Source organism: Girardinichthys multiradiatus, chromosome 3 (assembly GCF_021462225.1).
Source record: "Girardinichthys multiradiatus isolate DD_20200921_A chromosome 3, DD_fGirMul_XY1, whole genome shotgun sequence".
NCBI lineage: Eukaryota > Metazoa > Chordata > Actinopteri > Cyprinodontiformes > Goodeidae > Girardinichthys > Girardinichthys multiradiatus.
This window is the reverse complement of record NC_061796.1, coordinates 36,184,164-36,211,365: the sequence shown is the minus strand read 5'-3', so window position 1 is coordinate 36,211,365 and position 27,202 is coordinate 36,184,164. Positions and strand designations below refer to the sequence as shown.

General features: G+C 40.3%; 1 protein-coding gene across 3 annotated transcripts in view; it reads left to right on the top strand.

Annotated features, from left to right (window-relative positions):
• The window catches only part of rspo1 (R-spondin 1), a 37,310-nt gene extending 10,819 nt beyond the window's left edge, over positions 1-26,491 (top strand). For 2 of the 3 annotated variants that reach the window (XM_047357689.1, XM_047357698.1), the window contains 4 exons: positions 718-912; positions 11,276-11,419; positions 14,595-14,819; positions 24,942-26,491. In XM_047357689.1, the coding sequence (XP_047213645.1) occupies positions 718-912; positions 11,276-11,419; positions 14,595-14,819; positions 24,942-25,102 (725 nt within the window). In that variant the 3' untranslated portion in view covers positions 25,103-26,491. The remainder of the gene's footprint in view (positions 1-717; positions 913-11,275; positions 11,420-14,594; positions 14,820-24,941) is intronic. The other variant, XM_047357702.1, reaches the window with a different exon arrangement.
• Positions 26,492-27,202: the final 711 nt, after the last annotated feature.

Below are 27,202 nucleotides of genomic sequence, written 5' to 3'. Positions count from 1 at the left end.
CATAAGGTACTCTTGTTTTATTTTTTCCCTTTTCCGTTTATTAATCAAAATATTCCTCTCAAGGTAATTACTTGCGGTTTTCACAGCTGCAGCAATTTGGCAACAATAAAATGAATAGAATGGCAAACTGGTATGGCGCGTTTTATCAAGGATCTTCAGCTGAAAACCAGGAATTTAAACAGATTCATACCAGTTTAAACTCAGTTTAAAACAGCTTCATTATACCTCATGGTTTTGGGGTCATCAGAGTTTTTGTTCAAAGGTTGTAGTTCTTGTAACTCAAATGCTGCAGAGTCTGTGTTGAGCCAAAATGTCCAGTAATGTGCACCGGATCTACTTGATTGTCCTTCTTGTGATGTTTTTGACCTTAACAAACACAAAGCAGAATAAGCAGTTATTTTCTTCAGTTTGCTCTTTTAAAAGTGTGTAATTTGTGGATTTCTTAAGAGGAAATCCATACTTCACAACCCAGCTGTGCTCTCAGTGTCAACGTACATGTGTTACTATATAGTATCTTCAACCCTGGACTGTTTAATTGCATGTATGATTATGATGATCAGTGGGGATGAAAACAAAATCCCAGAAGCTACCTGATCTTATAAACCTAATGCAGATAAATACCACATTTTTATACCCTAATATGTGGTACACACTGTTATTTTCTGTGCACTCATTATGCTTGTTTCTTCCTCTTTGTTTATCCTCATGTTTTCACAGTTAGCACTGAGGGACCACCATCCTGCCCCAAAGGCTGTGACCGATGCTCTGAGTACAATGGCTGCATTAAATGCAATCCAAAGCTCTTTATCTTCCTTGAGCGCAACGACATCCGTCAGATAGGAGTGTGCCTGCCGTCCTGTCCTGTGGGTTACTTTGGCATGAGGAATCCAGAAGGCAACAATCGATGCACACGTGAGTTTTATTTTGCATACTTGAAAACCTGAAAAAAAAAAAATCAAACTCACCCATAATGAGCCAGATGAACCTAAACAGGATATGAGTGGGCATGGTAAATTTGTTGACATTCATATACAATCCTGTAAAGTCATGAAGGTTTCAGCAAACTCATTTCTCAACAATTTCCAAATTAGACCTGTGGAAGACATGTGCTTACTTTTGACTCATCATATCCTGCTTATGTGGGTATTTAGTGGTTTATACAGGAATTCTGCACTAGTTTTGTTTAAGTTGTGACTCTTGTTGCATCTGCAGATGTTTTAACAGAAAATATGATCATTTATATTATAAAGTTGAGACAGACATGAGGGTAAATAATTACTTTGATTCTCTATTTCTTTGGTTTCATGTTGGTTTCAGCACTCCTGGTAAAGATATGTACAAAACAATTTTAATTTGTGTCTTTGTAACTATAAGATGCCACTATTTGTTGCAGTTTTCTTAAAGGACCTGTTCTTTTCTCTCTTACTATCATCTTTACTGTGCATTGTGGCAAGATAAACTTGAACCCTCATTGGGTTTTTTATTTTGGAAAACGGCATTCCTCCCAAGCTACCATTTAGGATGTAGATAGCTTATTAAGGTTTCTATATAGACTTAGTGACCCTTCTCCCAATGCCCCACTTTATGGCACAGTCCAAACATTACACTGCAAAGATGGTTGTTTTTTACTACCTTTGCCATCTTCCTCACTGTGCTTGGTGGCAGACTTGAGTCCTCATCCAGCCTTGTTTGTCGCAGTTCCTTCTCTGACTGTAGCTATTTTCTGGTAGGAATTTCCTGACTAATGAATATCAGCACTGACTTTAAAGACAAAGATAAATGTGTCTCAAGTCATATTCATAACCCATTGAAACAAAAAGTCACGAATTACTAATTAAAAGTTTCTCTACACTCTGATCAACTTAAAGTAAGTAATTTATAATGTTTCAAACCGAAATTACATGAACTTTATAGAAATGATAGTGGGACCAAAGATTGTGGCACCACTGAATTTGTTAAACAGTTGTTTTTCCTACTGAGTAAAAGTACTTAAAACTTTTCAGTGCTCCTGTTATCCTCATTTTCTGTATACACCCTGTGTCCTCTGGGTCAAAATGACCCGTCTTCACTAAACCCCCAATATAAGCAGCTTAATTTAATTTTAAACACCAAATTTCATCTTGCATATTGTCATTGGGCTCAAAATGTGTGAATACTTGAGTTTTCCCTCTTCACTTGAATTTCTATAGCTTAAGAAAAGGAAAAAAAAGTGCAAAAAGGAGTTTTGAATACATTTTTATTCATCCCAATGACTCAGTTTCATTTTTTTTCTTCAGTGTACAATTTAAGACAATGTACAATACATAAATATGAAAAATAACATAACCCATTCAACTAATTAGCACATGTAGGGTAGTATACAAGTGCACAGCCCTTGCAGATATATTTCTTACACCTGCAGCACACAGTATGTGTTTTACAGTTCTTCTTTTGAGGGCAGAACTGACATCTATTCCTCTTACTTGCCCGAGCTGGGGAAGTGGCTGTGGTAAATGGATCCTCAGGTTGATCGGGAGCTCCTGCACTCTGAATAGCTTTCACAACTGCTGCTGTTCTGTGCGGGGGACATGCTTCCTTCTTTCAATGAGTGGAATTACAAGTGCCTTTCCTAGCTGCTCCAGGAACAACCTCCTCTTGTTCTGCTTATGAGACATCCAGGTTGGGTTGATCTCTCTCCAAATCACAAAGGCATTGTAGGAGGAAACATCAATGATGTTGTGGAAGATGACCAGGGGCCAGCGGGCAGTCATTCTTCCGCAGCTATATGTTCCAATCACCTTATCCAGGTTGTCCACACCTCCTTTGTTGCAGTTGTAGTCTAGGATGATGATTGGCTTCCTGTCCTCACGATCGCTAATGTCACCGTTTGTGTGCAGTGTGCTCAGAAGAACTACATTCTTGTTTTTCTTTGGGAGGTAGGAAACTAGAGTGGTGTTGGGCGTGAAGGCAAACTTTGAGGAGAAGACCTCTCTCTCCTTTGACGCAAGCAGTGCAGGTGGGAGCTCAGGCTTATTCTTTCGAACTGTACCAACCATGGTGATCTTCCTCTTCAGGAGCTGCTGTCCGAGTTCATAAGAGGTGAAGAAATTGTCACATGTCACATTGTGACCCCTCCATCCCTCTGTCACATCAAGCACAACTCACATCCCCTGGTTCTTCTCTGGGCATCCACTGGTCAGCTTCCCAGTATAGACTTGCATTTTCCAAGCATAGCTTGATTTGGCATCGCAAGCCACCCATGACTTGATCCCATATTTTGCTGGCTTGCTGGGAATATGCCGCCGGAAAGGACAACGACCTTTGGACAAAGACATTAGCATCAGTGATTAGTATCAGTGTCACAGAAAACAGTCAAAGAAATCAATAGTGAAAATCACTTTTATTACAAATGTGAAAACAGATTACCTCTAAATGGAACCAGATGTTCATCCACTGTTACGTCAGGCCCTGGATTGTAGAGGTAGGGCAGCCGCTCCACCCACTTGTCCCATACCTCTCTTATGGCTGCAAGTTTGTCTGTCACACGTCTTGCTGGTCTTGACTCACGGTCATCAAATCGTAGCAGTCTTGAGTATGCGTGAAAGACTTTGAGTGTCATTGTGGCTCGGAAAATTGGCCTTCCACTCTCAGCATCCCATAGACTAGCTGCAGCCTCACCTCGGGACCTGTATACACCTGCTAAGATTAGCAGCCCTAAGTAGGCCTGCAGGTCAATCTCATCCATCTTTTTCCAGCTGTCTCCATATTTGCGAAAACCCTCCAGATTTGTCATCCCCAGGATTAGTTTTTCTATTGCTGGTGTGATAAACAGGTAGAATGTAGAGACAATATCATGGGTATGAGAAACGGCACACCTTGTGGGTCCTGGGGTCATCTTTATGATGTTTTGTTCTGCATGCCTGCCGTGTTGGTCATATGCTGCTGAGGACCATGTTATTTTGCCATTTTTTGAAAGGAAAGTCTCGCTTTCAGCTTGAGGGGTTTCTTCTTCTTCTGAAGATGATTCATCATGCTCTGGGTTGTATTCCTCCCCATCGTCTTCTTCGGATACATCCTCCACTTCCTCTTCTGAATCAGAGTTGTCTTGCTGGACATCTGAGAAAATCAGCTCTACAGCGTCTTCAGCAGTATAACGCACACTCATGGCTTCAGCACAGACAGAATTCGGGGTCCTGTTATCTTCAGCACCTTTATAACCTCTGGAAATAAACAGGTGGTCTTCGGAAGCCTGCGAGAACACCACCTGATTTGCTTTGTTTACTTCTGCTACTGATTGATCTGAGACACATCTAAAACATTGTAACATTCTGTGGTTTGTAAATAACTCTGTGACCTTGATTTCAACTCTATTTGTCTCACGGGTCATTTTGACCCGAAGACCACCTTTGTACCTTTTTTTGTACAGCTTATATGGAAATGTGAATAAAAGCAACATTTCACTTTTTCTATTGTTGGGGCCATTCAAGGAAAAAATTTCAAGTAAAAAAAATAGCATTTAGTGGATTTTTTGGGGGGTTTTAACACAGTGGCGGGTCATTTTGACCCAAGGACAACTGGAGGGTTTAAGCTACTGCAATAAAGTAGGAATTTATATTAAGGCATTTGCACATGTTTACCAGGGGTGGAGATCAAGTAGTTGCTTAAACCCCCAGTTACTATTTATCAAATTGCAGTGAAGAGATCTAATCCAATAAAATAAGGCTAAACACCTATATTTTCCTAGGCACAGCATTTTCAAAATTAGTAACACTTGTCGTGACAAATATTTGTAACTGAGTAAGATATTCTCTGATAACGCATTTTGCACAAAGGCAAGATACAGAAAATATGGGTAAACACTTGATTGTGAAATTGCTTCTCTATTGCTGCTTATCTTGTTCAGAATACTGGCAAAAATACAAATTCCAGCTATAAATTTTTAAGCTTCAGGAATGTAAAGATTTAAATGGTCCTCTGTGGTTATAAGCAGGTTTGGCTCATTTACAGGGTGTTTAAAGGGGCAGCTGCACTCTAACTACTCAAACTATCTTTTTTTCCCTCTTATAGCATTGGCCCCAGTGCTTTTAGGTGAAGAGTGCCAGGACCTTGGTCTAAAGTGTGTTTTCGCTTATGTGTGGGTAGAAATAGGCATTCAACTAAAAATCCCAATGAAAACCGTTTTAGAGTTTGTTTTTCAGTGTTTGCTTTTTTCAGTTGGTACTGGTATGCAAGGATTATGGTGTTTATTTTCTCACTATAGCAATGCAGTTTTTGAATCGTATACAGTGATATACAGTGGCTGTTTTAGATTATGAGTAAAACTAAAATTAAATTGGTTTCCTAGTTACACATGTCAAATCACAAAAAAAAAAAAACAATTTTAAAATCTACCTTAAGTTGTTTTTATTTTGGTACTTTCTGGATCCATATGCATATAATAGACTGTACTTTACAAATCAAGCTAGATTATATCTGATAAATGAGTTACTGTAATGTAATAATACTTTGCAGACAAACTTTGCAGATAAAACTGCATAAAACATGTTCCTTTTGCTGTTTTCTTTCAATTTTGTCGCTCAAATGGCTGAATTTGTCCTTTGCATTCTTTTCAGAGGCACTTAGTGGTAAACTGGGGTTATTATCCAATCATCCTGCTTTTTACATGTCATGTTTAAATGTATCATTAGCAACATTTGTCCTAAATTATCATGCTACAAACATCTTTTATGGCAAATTTAGCTGTCATAGCTTAAAAATAGTAATTGGAAGCAAAAGGGAAGAGCACTAAGATCTCACTGAAGTCTTCAGTGTTAAATCATTTTTGGTCTTGGCATCAGATCATCTGCAGAAGGTTTAGCCTGTATTAGAAAAAGACATTTGTACCAATTTCCGTTCAGTGAATAGTGTTTTTACGTGATGGAGCGTTAGGAAGTCCTTCACAATATCTAAATTTGTAAATTTTCTATTCAATATATTTACTTATTGCAATTTAAGTGTAGCATTGATAGGTTAAGTATCAAAAATCAATCAGTCTAATGAACAAAATGAGCTGAATCGTGTTTGGAAAAAACATGAAGGAGGAATTTTTTCCTAATCATGGAGCTATTCTATCCCATATTTTAAAGAAGCAATGAGGAGATTTGTATTTTTATAAAACAAGATTTATTTATCAATGGAGACAATAACAAGGATCATACAATGCCTTGAAGAAGTGTTTGCTCCCTTACGGATTTCTTTTTTTCACGGAGTGTATGCCCATTTGTCACACGAATGTTTTACATCATCAGACTAGTTTTATTATCAGTCAGAAATAATGCATGGAATAGGCATTTTTTAAGGTAAAAAAGTTATCCATGTTCTGGCTTGGTTGCAACAACTGCCACCAAGCATTTGTAATACCTGCCAAAAAGTCTTTGACGTTGCTGTGGATGAATTTTGGATCCCTCATTTTTGCATATTTTTCTAAATTCAGCCACTTGTGTCACGGTTCTGTCACGGTTTACTTGGAATTGGACCCCAGAATGCAGACGAGCAGGCAGCGTGATGGTAAGTGAAAAAAAAAAGGTTTAATAACAAAATCTCACACTCAGCAGGAGGCAGGAACAAAACAAATGGGCACGCAAGACAGGCATGGCATGATCAAAAAAAAGACAAGACTTGGTTAGAGAACTAGACATGAGCATGAAAATGAAAGCTGTTTCCGCGAAGACTAACAGAACAGGTGTGAATATATGGCGTGAAAACCAGATGGAGTAAGGAGACAGATTAACTTGAAGCAGGTGAACTGAATAAACTTAATTAACAGAACAAAACGTGACTGGTCAAAACAGAGACTCTTGAACACAAACTAGAAAAACATGAAGCAAAAGCATAACCATATCTGAAAACCAAACTTGGCAAAACATGAACAAGACGACAAAACAAAAGCATGACCAGGAAAATAAACAGAAACATGATTCAAAACTTGAACAGTGAAAAACATAAGGAAAAACCCCGAAACCAAAAACCAAACAACCCTACATCATGACAGAACCCCCCCCTTAAGGGCGGATACCTGACGCCCACAACAGTCCAAACAAAAAGAAAACAACCCGACCAGGGCGGGCGGTGGGGGCCTTGGTAGGAGGGCCAAAAACAAAAACAGAGTTCAGGCGGGCGACCAGGAGGTCGTCCCGAGCAGGCACAGAGTTCAGGCGGGCGACCAGGAGGTCGTCCCGAGCAGGCACAGAGTTCGGGCGGGCGACCAGGAGGTCGTCCCGAGCAGGCACAGAGTTCAGGCGGGAGACCAGGAGGTCGTCCCGAGCAGGCACAGAGTTCAGGCGGGCGACCAGGCCTGCACCAAAGACGTGGAGGCCGACTGAGCAGAGTAGAGGACTTCCCAGACACTCTGTGGAAGCCTCAGAGGCTGAAGCAGAGCCTGGCGAACCCTCAGAGGCTGAAGCAGAGCCTGGCGAACCCTCAGCTCTGGGTTCAAAAGCCAGAACGAGGACAAAACGTTCCTTAAACTCCTGCAGACTAGGAACAGGAGCTGAGGCGTCGACGGGATCCTCCGTGACGTGAGCAGGAGCTGAGGCGTCGACCGGACCCTCCGTGACGTGTGCAGGAGCTGAGGCGTCGGTGAGACCCTCAGTGACGTGAGCAAGAGCTGAGGCATCGGCGAGACCCTCAGTGACGTGAGCAGGAGCTGAGGCGTCGACTGGACCCTCAGTGACGTGAGCAGGAGCTGAGGCGTCAGCCGGACCCTCAGTGACGTGAGCAGGAGCTGAGAAGTCGCCGGGACCCTCAGTGACGTGAGCAGGAGCTGAGGCGTCGGCGGGACCCTCAGTGATGTGACCAGGAGCTGAGGCGTCGGCCGGACCCTCAGTGACGTGAGCAGGAGCTGAGGTGTCGGCCGGACCCTCAGTGACGTGAGCAGGAGCTGAGGCGTCGGCCGGACCCTCAGTGACGTGAGCAGGAGCTGAGGCGTCGACCGGACCCTCAGTGACGTGAGCAGGAGCTGAGGCGTCGACCGGACCCTCAGTGACGTGAGCAGAGGCCGAGGCCGGACCCTCAGTGGCGTGAGCAGGGGCTGAGGCGTCACCGAGACCCTCAGTGGCGTGAGCAGAGGCGTCACCGAGACCCTCAGTGGCATGAGCAGAGGCGTCGCCGGGGCCCCCGATGACTTGAGCCGGGGCGTCCCTCTTACGACGTCTTCTGCGCCGTGTGGAGGGGGTTGAGGCTGACGTAGGGTCAGGCTGTGGTATGTCTGGCCTGGAGTCAGGCTGAGGCTGTGGTGTGTCAGGTTGTGGACCTGACGTGGGCTGCTCTGCAGCAGCAGCAGCTCCCTGGAGTCCTGACGTGGGCTGCTCTGTAGCAGCAGAAGTTCCCTGGAGTCCTGACGTGGGCTGCTCTGCAGCAGCAGCAGCTCCCTGGAGTCCTGACGTGGGCTGCTCTGCAGCAGCAGCAGCTCCCTGGAGTCCTGGAGTCCTGACGTGGGCTGCTCTGCAGCAGCGCCCTGGAGACTTGACGTGGGCTGCTCTGCAGCAGCGCCCTGGAGACTTGACGTGGGCTGCTCTGCAGCAGCGCCCTGGAGACTTGACGTGGGCTGCTCTGCAGCAGCGCCCTGGAGATTTGACGTGGGTGATGGAGGATGGCAGTAAAACAGCCTTACTGCCGCTTCATACTCCATCTCGATCTGCTTTATCCTCTCCATCAGCTCAGGAGAGGAATACAGGAGACCAGTCGTCCTGAGGATCTTGATTTGGCTAGCCGTGAACCTCAAGCGCTGCTCCAACTCGGCAAGTGTTGCCCCAGAACTCCGGGCTGGAGCGAGCGCAGACGGCATGGGCGGAGGTGCAGCGAGCCTGGGAGACAGTGCTATGGCAGACGAAGATGTGGGCTCACTTGCTGCAGCGAGCCTGGAAGACAGTGCTGTGGCAGATGAAGATGCGGGCTCACTTGCTGCAGCCCTCACGTAGGCTGGCTGAGAAACCACCTCCTCGCCAGCCGACCGGCTAGGAACCGCTGCACGTCGGCGTTTCTTGCGGCGGGAGGAGGACGTGGGCCTCACTGCCGGACCAGAGCGCACAACCAGGGGAGGAGGCGGAGAACGGCGACGAAGGGGACCTGTACCCCGGAACTGGAATCGCCAACCTGGATCCTTCATAAGCCGACTGCGGCACTGACAGACCCGCAGAACGGCGCAACGACTTCTCCGCCTCCCGAGACAGGAAGGCAAAGAGGCCAATGGAGCCAGCCCGATGCTCATTCGCGAGGTCCGTGTTTGGCGGAAACATACTGTCACGATTCTGTCACGGTTTACTTGGAATTGGACCCCAGAATGCAGACGAGCAGGCAGCGTGATGGTAAGTGAAAAAAAAAAGGTTTAATAACAAAATCTCACACTCAGCAGGAGGCAAGAACAAAACAAACGGTCAGGCAAGACAGGCATGATCAAAAAAAAAGACAAGACTTGGTTAGAGAACTAGACATGAGCATGAGAATGAAAGGTGTTTCCGCGAAGACTAACAGAACAGGTGTGAATATATGGCGTGAAAACCAGATGGAGTAAGGAGACAGATTAACTTGAAGCAGGTGAACTGAATAAACTTAATTAACAGAACAAAACGTGACTGGAGCAAAACAGAGACTCTTGAACACAAACTAGAAAAACATGAAGCAAAAGCATAACCATATCCGAAAACCAAACTTGACAAAACATGAACAAGACGACAAAACAAAAGCATGACCAGGAAAATAAACAGAAACATGATTCAAAACTTGAACAGTGAAAAACATAAGGAAAAACCCTGAAACCAAAAACCAAACAACCCTACATCATGACAACATGGAAGGTTTTACAAGCATGAATTGCCTGTTTAAGGTCAAGCCACTGCATCTCAACCAGAGTCAGTCCAGACTTTGACTAGGCCACTCCAAATCTTAAGTTTGAATGTTTTGTGCCATACAAACTGGATTTTCTTGGAGGTGGACTTGCTTGTGTGCTTTGAATTATTGCCCTGCTGCAAAACCTGTGCACCTGAACCACAGACTTGAGGCAGATCATACTCCTTTAGGATTTTCTGGCAGAGAGCAGAATTCAAGGTTCCATCAATTACAACAAGTCATCCAGGTCCTGAAGAAGCAAAGCAGCCCTTGAGTATCCCACTACCACTGCCATGTTTGGTTGTATGTATGATCTTTCTTGTCCGAAATGCTGTTAGTTTGATGTCAGATGTAATGGGACCCACAACTTTTAAAAAGTTTCGCTTTTGTCTCACCGGTCCACAGAATATTTTCACAAAACTCATGGGGAAGATTAAAGTGGTTTTAAACAAATGTGAGACAGGCGTATGTCTTCTTTGGGTTTTTCTCTGAGAAATCCCCCATAGATGCCATTGTTGCCTATTCCCTTTTTTAAATCATAAACACTGTGTTACTTTTTGAGATCTTTTAGCCTACTTCATATTGCCAGACAGGTTCTGTTTAGGTAATTTCTAGATTCTACAGGTCAGGCATTAATTAGGTCTGAGTGTGGCTAGTGAAACTGAAATAAAAAATGTTGTAAATCACAGTTAATTCATCATTTCACAAGTTGGGCAATTACAATTTCACAGTGGGTCATGCGGGGTTGGATAAGTATATGAAAGGTTCATTTGAAAACCCCTTTTGTATATACCTATGTTTCTTTGACAAAAAATGTGTATGATCATCAGAAATATTTAAGTATATCATAATTTATGTAGCAGCAGTAATCTGTAGGCGACAAATGCTTTTTCACAACACTATAATAGATACTTTGGCACTTATTTACAGGCATTTGGACAAAGCATGCCTCAAATGACACATCCAGTCTTTATATTTTAAAGACTGGATAAGAGGTTGTTGTGGCTAACTGTAAGAGTCCAGCAAGAGCAGTTTTAACGTAGCTAGACGAGAGTTAAAAGTGTGTGAAAGGTCAAATTTGAGGTAGCCGTGGTCACCCCTAAGTCAGAACTTTTTTTTAAGTTTGAGATATTGAGAAATAAACTGTTGTAACATCTACTATAACAAATCCTGGGAGCTTACATTTAAACTTGCTTTCCAACAAAAGAAATTCAGCCCTGTGTAGGGTGTGTTTTGAAAAGGCGGCTATAACTATTCTGAAAGAAAAAAAAACGTCTATTTTCCTATTAGTAATCTCTCAGAGAAAATAAAAATCAAGCTCTTTTGTGATTTGACTAAATGTTCCAACAGGAATCTTTAAATCTCTGTTCGGAGCAGAAAACATCCTGAACTTACTTTTTTTTTGTACTTCTCTCTCTTTTGTGTTTTTCAGAGTGTAAAATTGAAAATTGTGAAGCATGTTTCAGTCGCAACTTTTGCACAAAATGTAAGGAGGGCTTGTATTCACACAGTGGCAGATGTTATGTCAGCTGCCCTCCAGGCAAGCACACTGCCAATAACACCATGGATTGTGACGGTGAGTGAATTTTTATGTTTTTTAACCTCATACTTAAGAAACAAAATTACTATAAAAAAACAAGAATCCCTTTTAAATACACTGCTCAAAAAAATAAAGGGAAAACTTAAACAACACAATATAACTAAGTTAATCAAACTTCTGTGGAATCAAACTGTCCACTTAGGATGCAACACTGATTGACAATCAATTTCACATGTTGTTGTGCAAATGGAATAGACAACAGGGGAAATCTTTGGCGATTAGCAAGACACTCAATAAAGGAGTGGTTCTGCAGGTGGGGACCACAGACCACTTCTCAGTACCTATGCTTTCTGGCTGATGTTTTGGTCACTTTTGAATGTTGGTGGTGCTTTCACACTCGTGGTAGCATGAGACGGACTCTACAACCCACACAAGTGGCTCAGGTAGTGCAGCTCATCCAGGATGGCAGATCAGTGCGAGCTGTGGCAAGGTTTGCTCTGTCAGCTTAGTGTCCAGAGCCTGGAGGCAATACCAGGAGACAGGCCAGTACACCAGGAAACGTGGAGGAGACCGTAAGAGGGCAACAACCCAGCAGCAGGACCGCTACCTCCGCCTTTGTGCAAGGAGGAACAGGAGGAGCACTGCCAGAGCCCTGCAAAATCACCTCCAGCAGGCCACAAATGTGCATGTGTCTGCACAAACGGTTAGAAACCCACTCCATGAGGATGGTATGAGGCCCCGACGTCCACAAATGGGGGTTGTGCTTACAGCCCAACACCATGCAGGACGCTTGGCATTTGCCAGAGAACACCAGGATTGGCAAATTCACCACTGGCACCCTGTGCTCTTCACAGATTAAAGCAGGTTCACACTGAGCACATGTGACAGACGTGACAGAGTCTGGAGACACCACGGAGAGCGATCTGCTGCCTGCAACATCCTTCAGCATGACCGGTTTGGCAGTGGGTCAGTAATGGTGTGGGGTGGCATTTCTTTGGAGGGCCGCATAGCCCTCCATGTGCTCGCCAGAGGTAGCCTGACTGCCATTAGGTACCGAGATGAGATCCTCAGACCCCTTGTGAGACCATATGCTGGTGAGGCTGGCCCTGGGTTCCTCCTATTGCAGGACAATGCTAGACCTCATGTGGCTGGAGTGTGTCAGCAGTTCCTGCAAGATGAAGACATTGAAGGTATGGACGTTCCCCAGACCTGAATCCGATTTAGCACATCTGGGACATCATGTCGCGCTCCATCCACCAACGTCACGTTGCAACACAGACTGTCCAGGACTTGGCGGATGTTTCAGTCCAGGTCTGGGAGGAGATCCCTCAGGAGACCATCTGCCGTCTCATCAGGAGCATGCCCAGGCGTTGTAAGGAGGTCATACAGACACGTGGAGGCCACACACAATACTGAGCCTCATGTTGACTTGTTTTAATGACAATACATCAAAGTTGGATCAGCCTGTAGTGTGTTTTTCCACTTTAATTTTGTGTGTGACTCCAAATCCAGGCCTCCATTGGTTAATACATTTGATTTCCATTGATGATTTTTGTGTGATTTTGTTGTCAGCATATTCAACTTTGTACAGAACAAAGTATTCAATGAGAATATTTTATTCAATCAGATCTAGGATGTGTTATTTGAGTGTTCCCTTTATTTTTTTGAGCAGTGTATATAAACTGTGCTCATCACCTAATCTTACTTGGATTGTGAATATAAAGAGAAAATATTTATTCTTCTGTTTCTGTTTGAAACTATATTGGCATTCTCTAGTTTCCTCTTTAATGCCTCAGACACTAAACAGTGAAAAGCCTTTAAATGCTAGGCTTTTTGGCAGCATAAAATTAGTTATACTCTCTGAACTTTTTCACATTTGACATGTCACAATGACTATATTCAGACTATTTTAATGGGATTTTTATGTGATAGACTAATACAAAGTAGTGCATAATTGTGAAGATTTTACAAAGAAAAACCGGAAAAGCGTGCAGTTTAAATTCAATCTACCTGTTAAAATACTCTTTTGAACCACATTTTGCTACAGTTACACCAGCAATACTTTTTGTGCATGTCTCTTTCAGCTTTGTACAACTAAAAATAGAACTTTTGCCCATTTTTCTTTTCCAGTTCAGTCAGATTGGATGAAGAGTGTCTGTGAACAGCAAGTTTTTATTCTTGGCACAGATTATTGGTTAGATTTTGGTTCTGAACATTGACTGGGTCATCCTAATGTATGAATATGATTTAAAAAAAAACATTCTGTAGTAGCTCTGGCTGTATGTTCAAGGTGGTTTGAAGGTGAACCTCCGCTCAGCTGTTTCGTAGCCTCCAACAGCACCTCTTCCAGGATTGCTCTGAATTTAGCTCCATCCATCTTCCCATAAACTTAGACCAGCATCTCTGTCCCTGCTGATAAGAAAAGCATCCCCACAGCATGATGCTGCCATCACAATGGTGTTGGGTGCAAAGTTCAATTGGGACCGCTTTTAGCTTTCTTTCAATTATGGCTTTCTTCTTCCCTCTCTTTCATACAAGTCAGATTTGTGGAGTGCATAAATAATAGATGTTTTGTCATTAGATTCTCGCACATTAGTTGTGGCCTCTTGGCTGATTCTCTGATCAATGTTCTCACAGCCATGTTTTTGTAGGTTAACAGTTGTGCCATACTCCATTATCTTTTCACATGGGACAATGCTCCATAAGAAGTGAAATCATAGTATACTATTTATTTAAATTCACATATTATTACAATTTAGCAATTAGGTGAAGACAATCGGTTGCACTGCATGTTTCAAATTTTCATTTAGAATTCTCCTTTAACTTCAAAGTTATGCACTACTTTGTGTTGCTCTCTCACGTAGTCGTCCAATAAATTTTTAAATGCTCCAAAGGTATGAATACTTTTGCAAGGCACAATATTACTCAGTTAAACTGGCTCTTCTTTCACATGCAGAGTCTGCTTAAAGACAACACATTTTCAGTTTCTTAGCAACTACGTAAACGTGTTGCTCCCCTGCCTTCAATCCATCTACAAATCACAAATTGTTTTCAGATGTGCAGACTCCCTAAGCTCATTATCCTGAGTCAAACCTACTGAGGTGTGAAAAGCACACAGAAAATATGGCGCAAATGTGAGATGCTGAAATTGTAGGCCATTCACTCAGCCCATAAGTCGTTTGAATATAAATATATATATATTTTGTCTCAGGTCATCATGCTTCAGAGTGTGAACTGGGAGAGTGGAGCCAGTGGAGTTCCTGCATGAAGAAGAACAAGACATGTGGATTTAAGAAGGGCTCACAAACCCGGGTTCGTTTACCCCTTCCCCAGATTCACAGTGTGGACACCTCCCCTACTTATGTGCCCTCACAGACCTGTGCTCCAGAGACAGAAAGGAGGAAGTGTGTTGTGACCAAGACGCCTTGTGCAAGAGGTAAAAAACACATCCAAAAAAGCTGATTCACAAATGAGACTGCCAAATAAAATGTAGCAAGTTTTTGCTTCCCTCAGACATATGAGCAAATAAAAGGCAGAGTATTCTTTAAAAAGGCATCCAAAGACTCATAACTCACATCTCAAAGATCAGAATGTTCATCGGAGTCTTTGACCCACAGCATGTTGGTTGGGCTTGGTTTGGCAGAGGACACAGAAGGTAACAGATTCTCTCGAGATTAACACATACAAACAATAAACTCAGTCCACCAGCTGAACAGATGAAGGGCGGACAGGACGCATTGCTGAGCTGGATCGGGATCTGAAACGCTAGAGAAAGAGCTGTTTGTTTTTGAAAACCCTTGAAGCGAGAGGTTTTCATGGCTCCACACAGCTGCTTACTCTCCAGCAGGTTAACTGTCATTCTCATGGCTTAGTGGCCATTATCTGCTTTCACAATGTTTTATTAGTCGCTCTTTGCCTTGTTCACTGAGTTCACTGAGGCCAATAAACAACGCCTCTAGCAGAAAAAAATCCACTGTAAGTTGAATGAAAAGTGCAGGAAAACTCCTATGTTTCCACTCATTTGAGGCAAAGAAAATAAAAGGCATCCACAAGTGATAAAACATACAAAATTATAGAAAATGTACAATGCTATTAAAGAGAACGGATTTCTCCTGTTTTTGTTTTTTCATCATACCTATTCCTTGGGTGGTCCAAGGAAGATAACTAAATATCAGCCAAATATAAGCCGAGTAAATACAAAATCCAGTTTGCAAATGATTATTTAATAAAGGAAAAACGCTATCCAGATTAACCCCTGGCATTAAGAACTGAACCAAGTGTTTGTGATAACTGATAATGAGTCTTTTAATCCTCTGGAGGAAATGTTGCCACACTGGAGGGTTTCCGAGGATGAATTGCCTGTTTAAGGTTATTTCACAGCATCTCTTCTGGATTTAACTCCAGACTTGACTGGGCCACTCCAAAATCTTCATTTTGATTATTTTAGGCCACTCAAAGGTGGACTTCCTGTTGTGCTTGAAATCATTCTTCTGCTGCCTAACTCAAGCGTGCTTGAGCTTTGGCTCACTGGTGATCAGACACTTTCATTCTGGGTTTTCTTGTAAAGAGCAAAATAAATGGTAGGTATAGCAAAACATGCAGGTCCTGAAGCATCAAAGCAAACCCCAGACCATCACACTATCACCCTTGTGTTTGGCTGTATAATGTTCTTTTTCTGAAATGCTGTGTCAGCCTTACACCAGATGTAATGCAGCGCATATCTTTCAAGAAGTTCCACTTTTGTCTCATCAGTCCACTGAATATTTTCACAAAGGTGTTCAAGATGTTTTTTATTTCTCAAGAAAATGTGAGACGGGCCTTTTATGCTCTATTTGATCAGCAGTGGTTTTTTGCCATGGGTTTCAAATTTGTTCTTAGCGTAATATTGCTAGGCCAGTCATTCCTGGGAAGGTTTACCACTGTTCCTGGCTCTCACTGTTTTGCTGGAGTCCCAGAGCCTGAGAAATAGCTTTATAAATCTTACCAGACTGATAAACGACTTTGTTTGTCAGCCTTTCTAAAGTTTATTTAGGTTGAGGCATGAAGTGTTGCTTTTGAGATATTTTAACTCACTTCATGTTGTTCAACAGGTATATTTTAGGTGAAGTCTGGCCACCAAAAATGAACACAGCTAATTTACTTCTTCACATTTAAATTGTGATTTAACAAAGGGGAGAATAACTTTTTCACAAACGGCCAAGTTGGTTTGGATGGTTTTCCCCCCCTTTAATAAATGAACTCATTTGAAACTAGTTTTTTTGTGTTTTCTCGGGCTCAGTAACATTTGTTTAATGATCTAAAAAACTTGTAACAAAAAGTAAAACAGAAAAATCTTGAAGGGGGCAAAGGCTTGTTCAGTGCACTTCAGTAGCTGTTACCTTGTTTAATTTAATTGGATTAGACCCCTTTAATTGCAATAGAATTAATGGTAATTCGTGGGTTATTAGCTAATCATTCTCTCTAAATGCTACCATATGTCAGTTTCTTTTACATAATGTATCAATTTTCACAAGGACTAGAATAGTTAAGTTATTTGCAAGGGCAAAGAGAACTTTCAAGTCTTTATTGGACGGTGGTACGCTTAGGGGATTTTGGCCACAGCAGCAATGTTGGCTAACAACATTTGCACAACGCTGGCAGCAGTACAGATGTTTCAACATGTAACTGATGGCCTGCCCCGATATACTGTATGTGAGTAAACATGTGGAGGGCTTGCATATTATGTTACCTTTCTCTAAACTTGGAAAGTTCCTCTCGGGTTCTGGATCTAAACAACAGAACATGATCTGACAGTGTCCCCTACAGATCTGCGTGGATGAAGGATTGAAGTTGTTCATCGAGAAGCTGGCTCTTCGTTGGATTTTAACTACAAGATATCAAAAATGAGAAGAAGACTGCATCTTGGAAAAACCTTCAACTTTGAGTTCAAAAATAAAATTAGCGGTAAAATAATTGTAAACCTCTGTAGCTTATAATAAAAAGAAATGATACAGGAGGCTTCATGTGACAAATGTTACATCATTGAAGCTTTGTGGAATACGTAATAACTTACTGTTAATGTTAAGGAGCTTTTTTCTCAGTTTTTCATTTGCTAACCCTCTACTAAAATGGACTGGGACGACTTTTATCTGCGACGACTTTCATCTGCAGGATAATTCATGGGTGATGGCACTGTGACTCCAGTAAACAAATGCATGTGGGTAAAAGAGTACAGCTGTGTATTCATCAGTGGGAGCCGGCTGGCAGGCAGGCTATATAAAACACGGGGCAGATCTTGTATAACATTAGTGATTTAGTGGTCTGCAGAACTCATGTTTTGTGTTAATTTGGCTGTGATTTCATTCCTGAAGCTCCACAAAAAAAAGTCTCACGCGAAAAGAATTGCTATGTGTGCTGCATTTGTCAAGCAAAACTGTTTAGCTTGGATGGAGAGGAGGTGCAATCAGAGCTGTCATAAACTGATGGAGTCCCAGTCTCTTGGCCCCATCAGTGATTTGTTAGAGGAGTAATTAAGTCCTTACACATTGAGTGCATCTGCTCATGTTTTTGAAATATTTTTGACAATTCTTCAGACATGCTCCACTGTTGTTCACCATGTTTAATTTCAACCCTTTATACTTTGTTTTAATGGCTCAGTATATTGATGCAATGATTAGCATTTCTTACAGAATCTTTGCCAGTTCAGAAAATGAGTGTTTAGTAGTGTTTTGCAGTTTTTGTATTTTAAACAAATGTGTTGTTGCTTGTGGTGTGGCTCAGATTCTTCTAGTTTTTAGTTGGGAGTACACCAGCTGTGGTGTTTTTCTGGGTCAGTGGCAGAGATACAAGGATCTTAGATTTTGTGGCCAATTTCTCAACTCTGACTCTGCCAATACAGAGTTTAGCCGATTCTGGTTTCTGTGTTATAGCTATAGATAACAACCTGAAACTTACTGAAATCTACAAAGGAAATGGGACAGAAGCATCTATAAATAAAACCTAGGTAAACAGAATTACAATGCATGTTCTTTACAACACATGATTATACCTCATTAACAGTTTTTTGTACATTCCAAAATGCAAAAGTAGAGCGTAATAATGAGAGAAAAAAAAAATCACATTTGCTAATATGTGTTAAATAATTTATTATTTTACAGGGGCATTAAGCAGCTATTTATTTGTGAACAGAACACAGGATTTTTAAGAACATTTTATTAAATATACCAGTGGAAACTTGCAAAAAGCTTCTCAACAAAGGGTTTGATAGCTGTAGAGACGATACAGACCTTTCCATTTTAAACATGGTATAAATAACATCAACAGGTACATCTCAAAGAATTAGAATATCAGAAACAAATTCTAAATTTTTTGTCACTCATTTTAGAGCGTGAAAGTCAAATATTGTATAGATTCATTACACATAGAGTGAACTATGTCATGTCTTTATTTCTTGTAATTTTGATGATTATGGATTACAGATAATGAAAACCCCAAATTTTGTGTCTCAGAAAATTGGACTATTTCATAACACAGATTTTAAAAAAGTATTTTATAAATGTTATGTAATAACCAGATTATGGCCAACCCAATCATGGATAAAACTGCTGGCTTGACAGATGTTAAGAATACAGTCCTTGACAGCCTCCACAAGGAGGGTAAGCCACAAAAGTTCATTGCCAAAGAATCTGGCTGTTCACCGAGTGTTTTTACCATGCATATTCATAAAAAAGTTAAGTGAAAGGAAAAAGTGTGGTAGGTTAAGGTGCACCAGCAACAAGAATAACCACTATTGAACCAGAGACTAAATTGTTGCTCAGTGGACCAAAGTCCTCTTTTCAGCTAAAAGTAAACTTTGCATTTCATTTAGTAATCAAGGTCCCAGAGTCTGCTGAAAGAGTGGAGGAGGACAGAATCCATGTTGCTTGAAGTCCAGTGTAAAATTACCACAGTCAGTAATGATTTGGGGTGCCATGTCATCTGCTGGTGTCGGTCCACTTTATGATTCCTTCTGCTGAAAAGCTTTATGGAGACACTGATTTTATTTTACAACAGGACTTGGCAGCTGCCCACACTGCTAAAGGTACCACAAGCTGGTTCAATGACTATGGTGTTACTGTGCTTGACTGGATCAGCAATCTCGCCGACCTAAAGCCCTTAGAGAATCTGTGGGGTGTTAAGAGGAAGATGAGAGACAGCAGACCCAACAATGTAGATGACCTGAAGACTGCTATCAAAGCAACCTGGGCTTCCATTACACCTCAGCAGAACCACAGGCTGATCACTTTCATTCCACACCCAACTAAGAATTGAAATGAACATTTTTCAGAAGCCTGACATATCTGTTTAAAAATATTTTATTTATTCCTATGTAACATTCAAATTTTGTAAAACACTTAATTCTGGGTTTCAGAAATAAAGGCTTGAGAAGTTTCACTCTATATACAGTGAATTTATGTAATATTCAATTTCTGAAATGAGTGACAAATTGTTTTTAAAAACGTTTTTATGATATTCAGATTTTTTTTAGATGTACCTGTAGATTTTATGGTGTTTAAATATTGCATATCTACATTTGGACTATTTTTCTTTCAGTTTAGACTGCAACCAATTGCGTGACAAATCAGTACGGTGGCGATAGGTTTTGTTTACCCATTGTCACTTTTGAGGCTCTAAAGAGACCGCACATATTTTGAATCAGTCAGTCTCCATTAACTAACCATGTAACGACAGAACAATCAAATGTGATTCAGCGGCTGTTCAATGTTAATGTCTGTTTTTCACTTTGTGACTACTGTTTAAGTTGTCACTGGCCAATCCCTGGGCCCTTGACAATGTTCATCTTATTAAGGCAAAAGTGATTTTTAAGTGACTTTGAACAGAAAATTGCTACTTCACTATCCACAGTGCTCTTATAAGCCTTCAAAATCATCAGCTTAAATCATTTCTGAACTGAAGATGTATGAAAATTAACCAAAATGTGGGAAGTTTTTGTATTTAGGGTGCAATTATGCCCTTAAAATTCGTGACAGGTGTGTACAAGAGCTAAAGCAGAGAGGAGGGCGTAGACGGTTTTAGTGTGTCAAGTGGGACAGAGGAGTGAGTAGCTGTTGAAATTCAAATTAAACAAACTAAGAGACCACTGCCAGATCGGTCCCATGTGCTTTAGGACAGCTGGGCTTCGAGTTCTTTGCTAATGTTGATCCGTTGCTATAAAAGTTTTACCTTGTTGATGTTAAAGAGACGATAGTTTTAACTTTCTGCGACTGTCGGCAAATATATAGCATTCAGAGTTGGGTTTGTTCCTGCAGGAATGTGGTTGTACAGTAGTGGTGCACAAGTTTGGAGATGATCACTGCTGCAAATAAGTTGTTTATCTGACAAATTAAACCTTATTTTATTTACAAATATAAAAGTTCCTGGCTACATATGATACAACAATTTGAACCATTGGCTGTTTTTTTTTCCAAGTCTAATCTTCAAAAGCATGCAGGAAGGCTGATTTAGCTTCGACGCCTCACTTTTGATAGAGGATTAAAAATTTATAGTAATTGAACAGTAAATGTTTAAAAACATCCAACAAAGAACATATGTTTTTTTAGACTGAAGTGTCACAATTATTCAGTATTTGTGTTTCTGAAGATGTTGCTTTAAAAATTGCAAGTACAGTAGTAGCTTCCATTATAAATATCCTGCAATGCCGCTGGTTTTTGTTAGATGGTACAGTTGCAATTTTGCTCTTCTGTTGATACAAGAATGGGAAGCATTTTGTCTAAACAATTAAAACATAGAAAACTTTTCTGAAATTGCCCACAATGTCACCATTCTATTGTCACTATGCCATACGTTGCCTGCCGTAAGAATATTCAACCCCTTCCCTAAAAGAAACTACTTATTTTGGTCCTAAAACTAAATCATAAGAGCCAAGCCAATTTATTCAAAACAGTGTTGATATTACATCTATCAGCAACAGAGGTAAAACCACTCTGAAATTATAAAGTTTGCTACAGTTTACTTTAAATGAGCTAATGCATGATGTTTTTGTAATATTGAATTGGCTGCACACATCCATTCAAAGTTCATATATCACTATTTTAGTGCACACAAACATATCAGATTTGACCTTTCACCTACACAAAGTCCTTTCTTCCAAGTCCCTTCAAAATAGTCTCCACAGTTCATAGGCCCAGTCATAATAAGTTAAGCTCTTCTTCCACACTGCTGGTGTCCCAAAATCCCCAGACAATGAATGCTTTTGTGACTTCTGCAGGTGTAAAGCTCAAGGGACATCTTCTCTGAATGTCTGACAATATATATGTCATTGGCTTGAAAATGATCCATATGTGGAATAACTTTAAAGATTGGTAAAGTATTAAAATCTGACCATGTGTCCCTGTGTTTTAATTAAACAGAATGTTTACAACTTTAAATGTGAAAACAGCCCCAGTCATGATATATTTTGTTCACAGTAAAGGCCAAAACACATTCGCGCGTACTTCACTCCGAACGGACTCAAAGTGGACGTCTACCGGACATGTCCGCATAAAGCTTAATTTTTACGAGGTGCCACACAATAAACTACTCGACGGGAAAAAGTCTCCACATCGAACTGTTTTATATGTGACGCACTGCCCCGAGCAGTGGGTCACAAGTATGCACAGCGTCACGGATACTCTGGTGTATTCCTATTCTTCATCCCTAATGTGGTTTAATGGCCTTTAACACTACCTTCTTTTCTTTTTCTTTTTTCAAAGCCACATGGCAAGTTAGTTCTCTCTCCACTTCCGATGTGGTCATGGCAGAAAGTGTGAGAAATGTAGGAATTTGTCTCCAGAAATATAGGAAATTGGTATGCTCGACTATGAAGCCCCGGACAGTGCGCGCAGAGTCCATGCTGCTCAAAGTACGCCCGACTATGATCTTCCATTAATAGTTTGTTGGCATTTATGGTCTCTCTGTGGTCTGAAGGTGTTTAAAAAAAAAATTATTTTCGCTGTTTAATTTATCGCAGAATTTAGTTGATCAGCTCCTTTTGGTGACTCCTCTCCCAGAGAAAAGAAAATGTCAAGAGAAGCCATTAAACTCTTCATAAATCTTATACTTTATTCAGTTTAAATGTATTTTAGACATTCAGTCTCATCGTTGTAAACGTTTTAGCCTGTAGTAGTTGTAGAGTAGAATCAGTAATAGTATCTTTGTTGTTTAGATTTATTTTGCTTAATTAATTAAAATAATTAGTAAATAGATATTAGTTTGGTTAATAGATTTCACCTCTGATTATGTTTATTATCAATATGTTTTCTTAATAATCATTAGCTGAATTAGTGTAATTATCGTTGGTTATTCTGAAGACATTTGTAATCTTGAAAATGTATAAAAATCACCGGATTCTTCTATAAATGTGTGATTTAGATTCCTCCATATAAGGGAAAGTTGTTCAACTTTTACATCGAGTTTAGAGATTATAAACACTACAATATGTTCACATATGGGAAGAAACTTGTGCCATCAGAAATTGAATTTGAATTTCTCAAACTGAATCTGTATTTGTGTAATTTTAAATTAAATGCATTGGTTTGAAATTAATTTCACTTAATTGAAACTGAATGTAATGGTTTGAAACTGAATTCATTTGCTCTGAAAATGTATTTTGTTGAAAATTCCGTTTCACTACTATTACTTTCAGTACTAAAATTCAATTTCAGTTCTAAAATTCAGTTTTTTGTGTCACACATCCGGGTCCTTGAAGCCACAGATTAATCAAACACAGATTCACCGATTCACGGATGTCGTTCACTATTGCTGTGTCCAAATTGAGGGGCTGCATTTGGCCGATTACGTCAATGAAGTCTACAGCCTCGCAGGCTCCTCCAAATAGGACCGAGAAATGCGTCCTCCTTTTCCCCAGATATGAAGGATGGGTCCGGTGTATCCTTCGTCGGCCACCCTATCCCATAATTCATTGCGGGTCAAAGTAGATTGCGCTAACGGAAGTAGCAAAGCCTGGAGGAGAGGGAAAAGCTGTGAACAAAGTTGGATATATTGCGCTTTCTGTGAAACAAAATGAACTTGTTTTTAGGCTAGAATGTAGCTGTGTAAACCTGAAATATCTGCTCGGTTTATCAAGATTTCGCTTAATTCCACACATGCTCCGATGTGTTCGGAGACGTCCGCTTCTGCTGCCCTGACACCGGACTCACAGCCGGCTCGCCTCGCCAGCGCACAGCTGACCAGGGGGTTGAGGTCCGATGAACCCCGAGAGAACAGCTGACTCCCGGCACGTTGTTTTCAAGCTCCTGCTGGGTTTCCCCAATGAATGGAAGTTAAACACAGATATATTTCAGTCAGATGATATCTAATGTTGATGTTTGGTTCTTTTATTTTTATGCTGTACAAATAAACTGATACATTTTTACAAATAGATTTTTATATTTTTTTTATCTATGAACACAAAACTTTAACAATTTAAATGGCTGAATAATGAACAAGATTATAAAACAAGAAAATAAGCCATTAGGGCTCCATTTGTTCGACTTCACAACTCTGTGCTTCACGCTATCACTGTTGCTAGGCAACATAAATTACGCTGAGGTAAAGGAAGGGGAAACGCAGACCGACGTAAGACCGGCCGCATCATGCTGATCTGGCATGTTTAGCTAATAGCTACAGGTAGCATAAGAGTTGCTGTTCGACCATCATTTGTTTACATGATTTCTTATAGATGTTCATTTGACTTGGTGATGGACATCCGCTAAGCTCATGTATGCTGTACTGCTCCAGCTCAAAATGCCGTAAAGGAAGTTTAACCTGATGTAAAACGTAAATCGATGAATCTGTGTTTGATTAGTCTAAGGCTATCCTCAAGGACCCGGATGTGTGAAACAAAAAACTGAATTTTAGAACTGAAAGTGAAAGTAGTCAAACTGAATTTTCAAAACAACGAAATACATTTTCAATGCAAATTAATTCAGTTTCAAACCATTAAATTCAGTTTCAAACCATTAAATTCAGTTTAAAATCAATGCATTTAATTTCAAATTACACAAATACAGATTCAGTCTGAGAAATTCAAATTCAGTTTCTGATGGCACAAGTTTCTTCCCATTCCACATGTTTTCCTTATTCTGAACTGAAAAGGTATGTATAGAAAACACCCGCAGTCCTTTTGAATGTCAAGTTTTGAAAATATATAACAAGAGACCAAGATGAATAATGTCTAAACCTTTACCTCCTTTATTGTGCCAGATATTCATTATAAGTCAAATGAAAAACAAAAAGGTCTGTTCGAGTGAACAATGCAAAAAACAAACAACTTTCGGACGGACGGACAGATAGAAAACTATTGGTTGTAAACTCATTCGTTTACAAATTCCTGTCATTTTAACAGGGTTGCATAGACTTTTTATATCAAATGGCCATTTCAATGCACCCCATATTTAGCTTCCTCAACAATTGACATTTTTGTTTTGCTGAGACAAGAAGGCAATTTGTCCACAAAACATGGGATGATGATAATACCCTTTCAAGACTCTCTTTGAAAAGCAGACATTTTAATCATGTTGTCTGTGCATTGTCATTTCAGAGAGAACGAATAAGGGCGACAGGCAGGATGATACAAACAGGAGGGAAAATGCACGTGGGAGAGGACGAGAGGGCAAAGGAGAAGGTGGAGGGGCGAAGCGGAGGAAAGGCCAGAGCAGGACCACCACTGCTCCCACAGTCACAACCAGTGCTGTCACCTAAACTCTGAGGCCTGCTGGGTGAGGCCGGAAGAAAAACTGAGATAGTACCTCACCCAACAGCACCAGAAAACACACAGAGATGACTGCAGAAGGAAAGAGTTACTGCTGCTATGCTGCATTGTAGAAGATGCAATGAGAACTGGAGGACTGCTTCGACAAAAAGGTTTTCTGAAGCTTTTTTTAAAAAAAAATATCCTGACAGCCTTGCTGGTTTCCAGTTAGACTCACAGTTGGATAGCGAAGCCACTTTGCAAACTGTGGTTGCATTTGGTTTGTGTCATAAACAGACCATATTAAACAATTGGACAGATCTCTCTTTTCTAAACGCAACATTAAACAAGAAAGCTTGATTCTTTATGGAGATAAAATCTTTTAGGCTGATGAAGTGTGGAAATTCCAGGTTGACTTTAATCTCTGTGTTTCATTTGTTTTTTGCATTTTGGGGAGGAGGCAGATGGAGTTCCTCAAATGTCACAATGCGTGATGTGGAGACAATGAACAGTCACAAGTTGCGGTATGGTCGGTGGGGAGTTGAAACAAAAACGAAGTCACTGGAAATGATTTATGGCTACTGAGGATGAAAAGTCTTCGGTGAATAAATTTTAGGGCGTCTGGTACAAAAACAAGTTTAGAATAATCAATCGTAATCTTCATATCCTTCTGTGGCTTCTAAAGAAAAAATGCAATATCATTGCTTTCTGGTTGTTTTAAATGAAATATTTTATCGGAAAAAAGAATATCTGCACAAAAATTAATATTTGCATGATACTAAGTAGCAATTGTGTACAAGTGCATTTGTGTGTGTTTAAACCTACCTGAAGTATTCGTGTTTGCGTACTTTATATGCATATATGCACGGATTTAAGTGGTCAACAGATCTTTGCTGTGTGTACATGAGTAGTCAATATTTGCACATACGGTTAGTTTTACTACTCGTCTCAGACTGAAGGAACAAAGTCTGAAAAACAAATGGAAGGACATGTCAATGCATATTAATATATAAGAACCACACTTATCATTACACTATCTGTCAAATGAGCTGTTCTGTAATAAACCACCATGTTTGTAACATGGTCTAAGGATTTTGCACAACTGTAATGTTTTCCTGCTACTCATATTCCGGAACAATCACAGCATTTTACAAATCTTAAAAAAAAAAACTGGCTTTACATTGCATACACAGAAAGCTTGTGGTCTTTAATATAAGATATCTGTAGATGTATCTTAAGATATCTAACGATGTTACATGGTACTTTATTCATTCTTTGATACTATGGATTGTGATACATAATATGTCAAGATGTGTTTATCAGTATTAGTATCATCATGTATAGCTTTTTTTTGTAAAAGCCTGAATAAAATACAGATGACGGGGGTGATGCATCAGTCATACACTCGTTTTGCTTGTATAATGTGCATTTGTCTTATAATTACTCTTTTTACAAGTAACAAATTGCTCCTTAAATACATACCATAGCTGATTGCTGATTTTTGCTCGGTATTTTTTATATATTTGTGAATTTCTTGGTGGGCTATGGCCAATTACTTTAGTTTGAACAACTTTAAAATACCTTTTCAGTCTGATGCAGAATGACAGATAAAAACCAATGTAAACACTAAACTTCTGGAGTTACTGGAACCATGTTAAACATGGATGAAAAGGCTTAACATAATCATTTCTATTCATATTTAAGAAATAGAAAACCACAGGTGAATGACGCTCCGAAAACTCCCAATGTGATCAGTGTAGCTGATGATTCGATTTTTGGTGTCTTTCTTTACTTTTTCAAAATTGATCAGAATTTCTAGAAATGTTTAGTTAGTAATCCACGATGCCCTGTTTCCATAGGTATGCCATAACACAGAAGCCATTTAGTTTTCACTCTTCAAAATGGAAAAGAGAACATTTTGGTCAATCAAAGTAGATGTGTGGTTTGAACGACTTAAATTAGATAGAAGCTGTTTAATGTATTTAGTTATCTTCATTGGATTAGCTCTCTGGAACTGCAATAAAATTAATGCTAATTTGGAGCAAAGGATTTAGTCTCCAACCTCGGCAAAGATGTTTAAAAAGTTGCAAAACCTCACACTGAAAAATGTA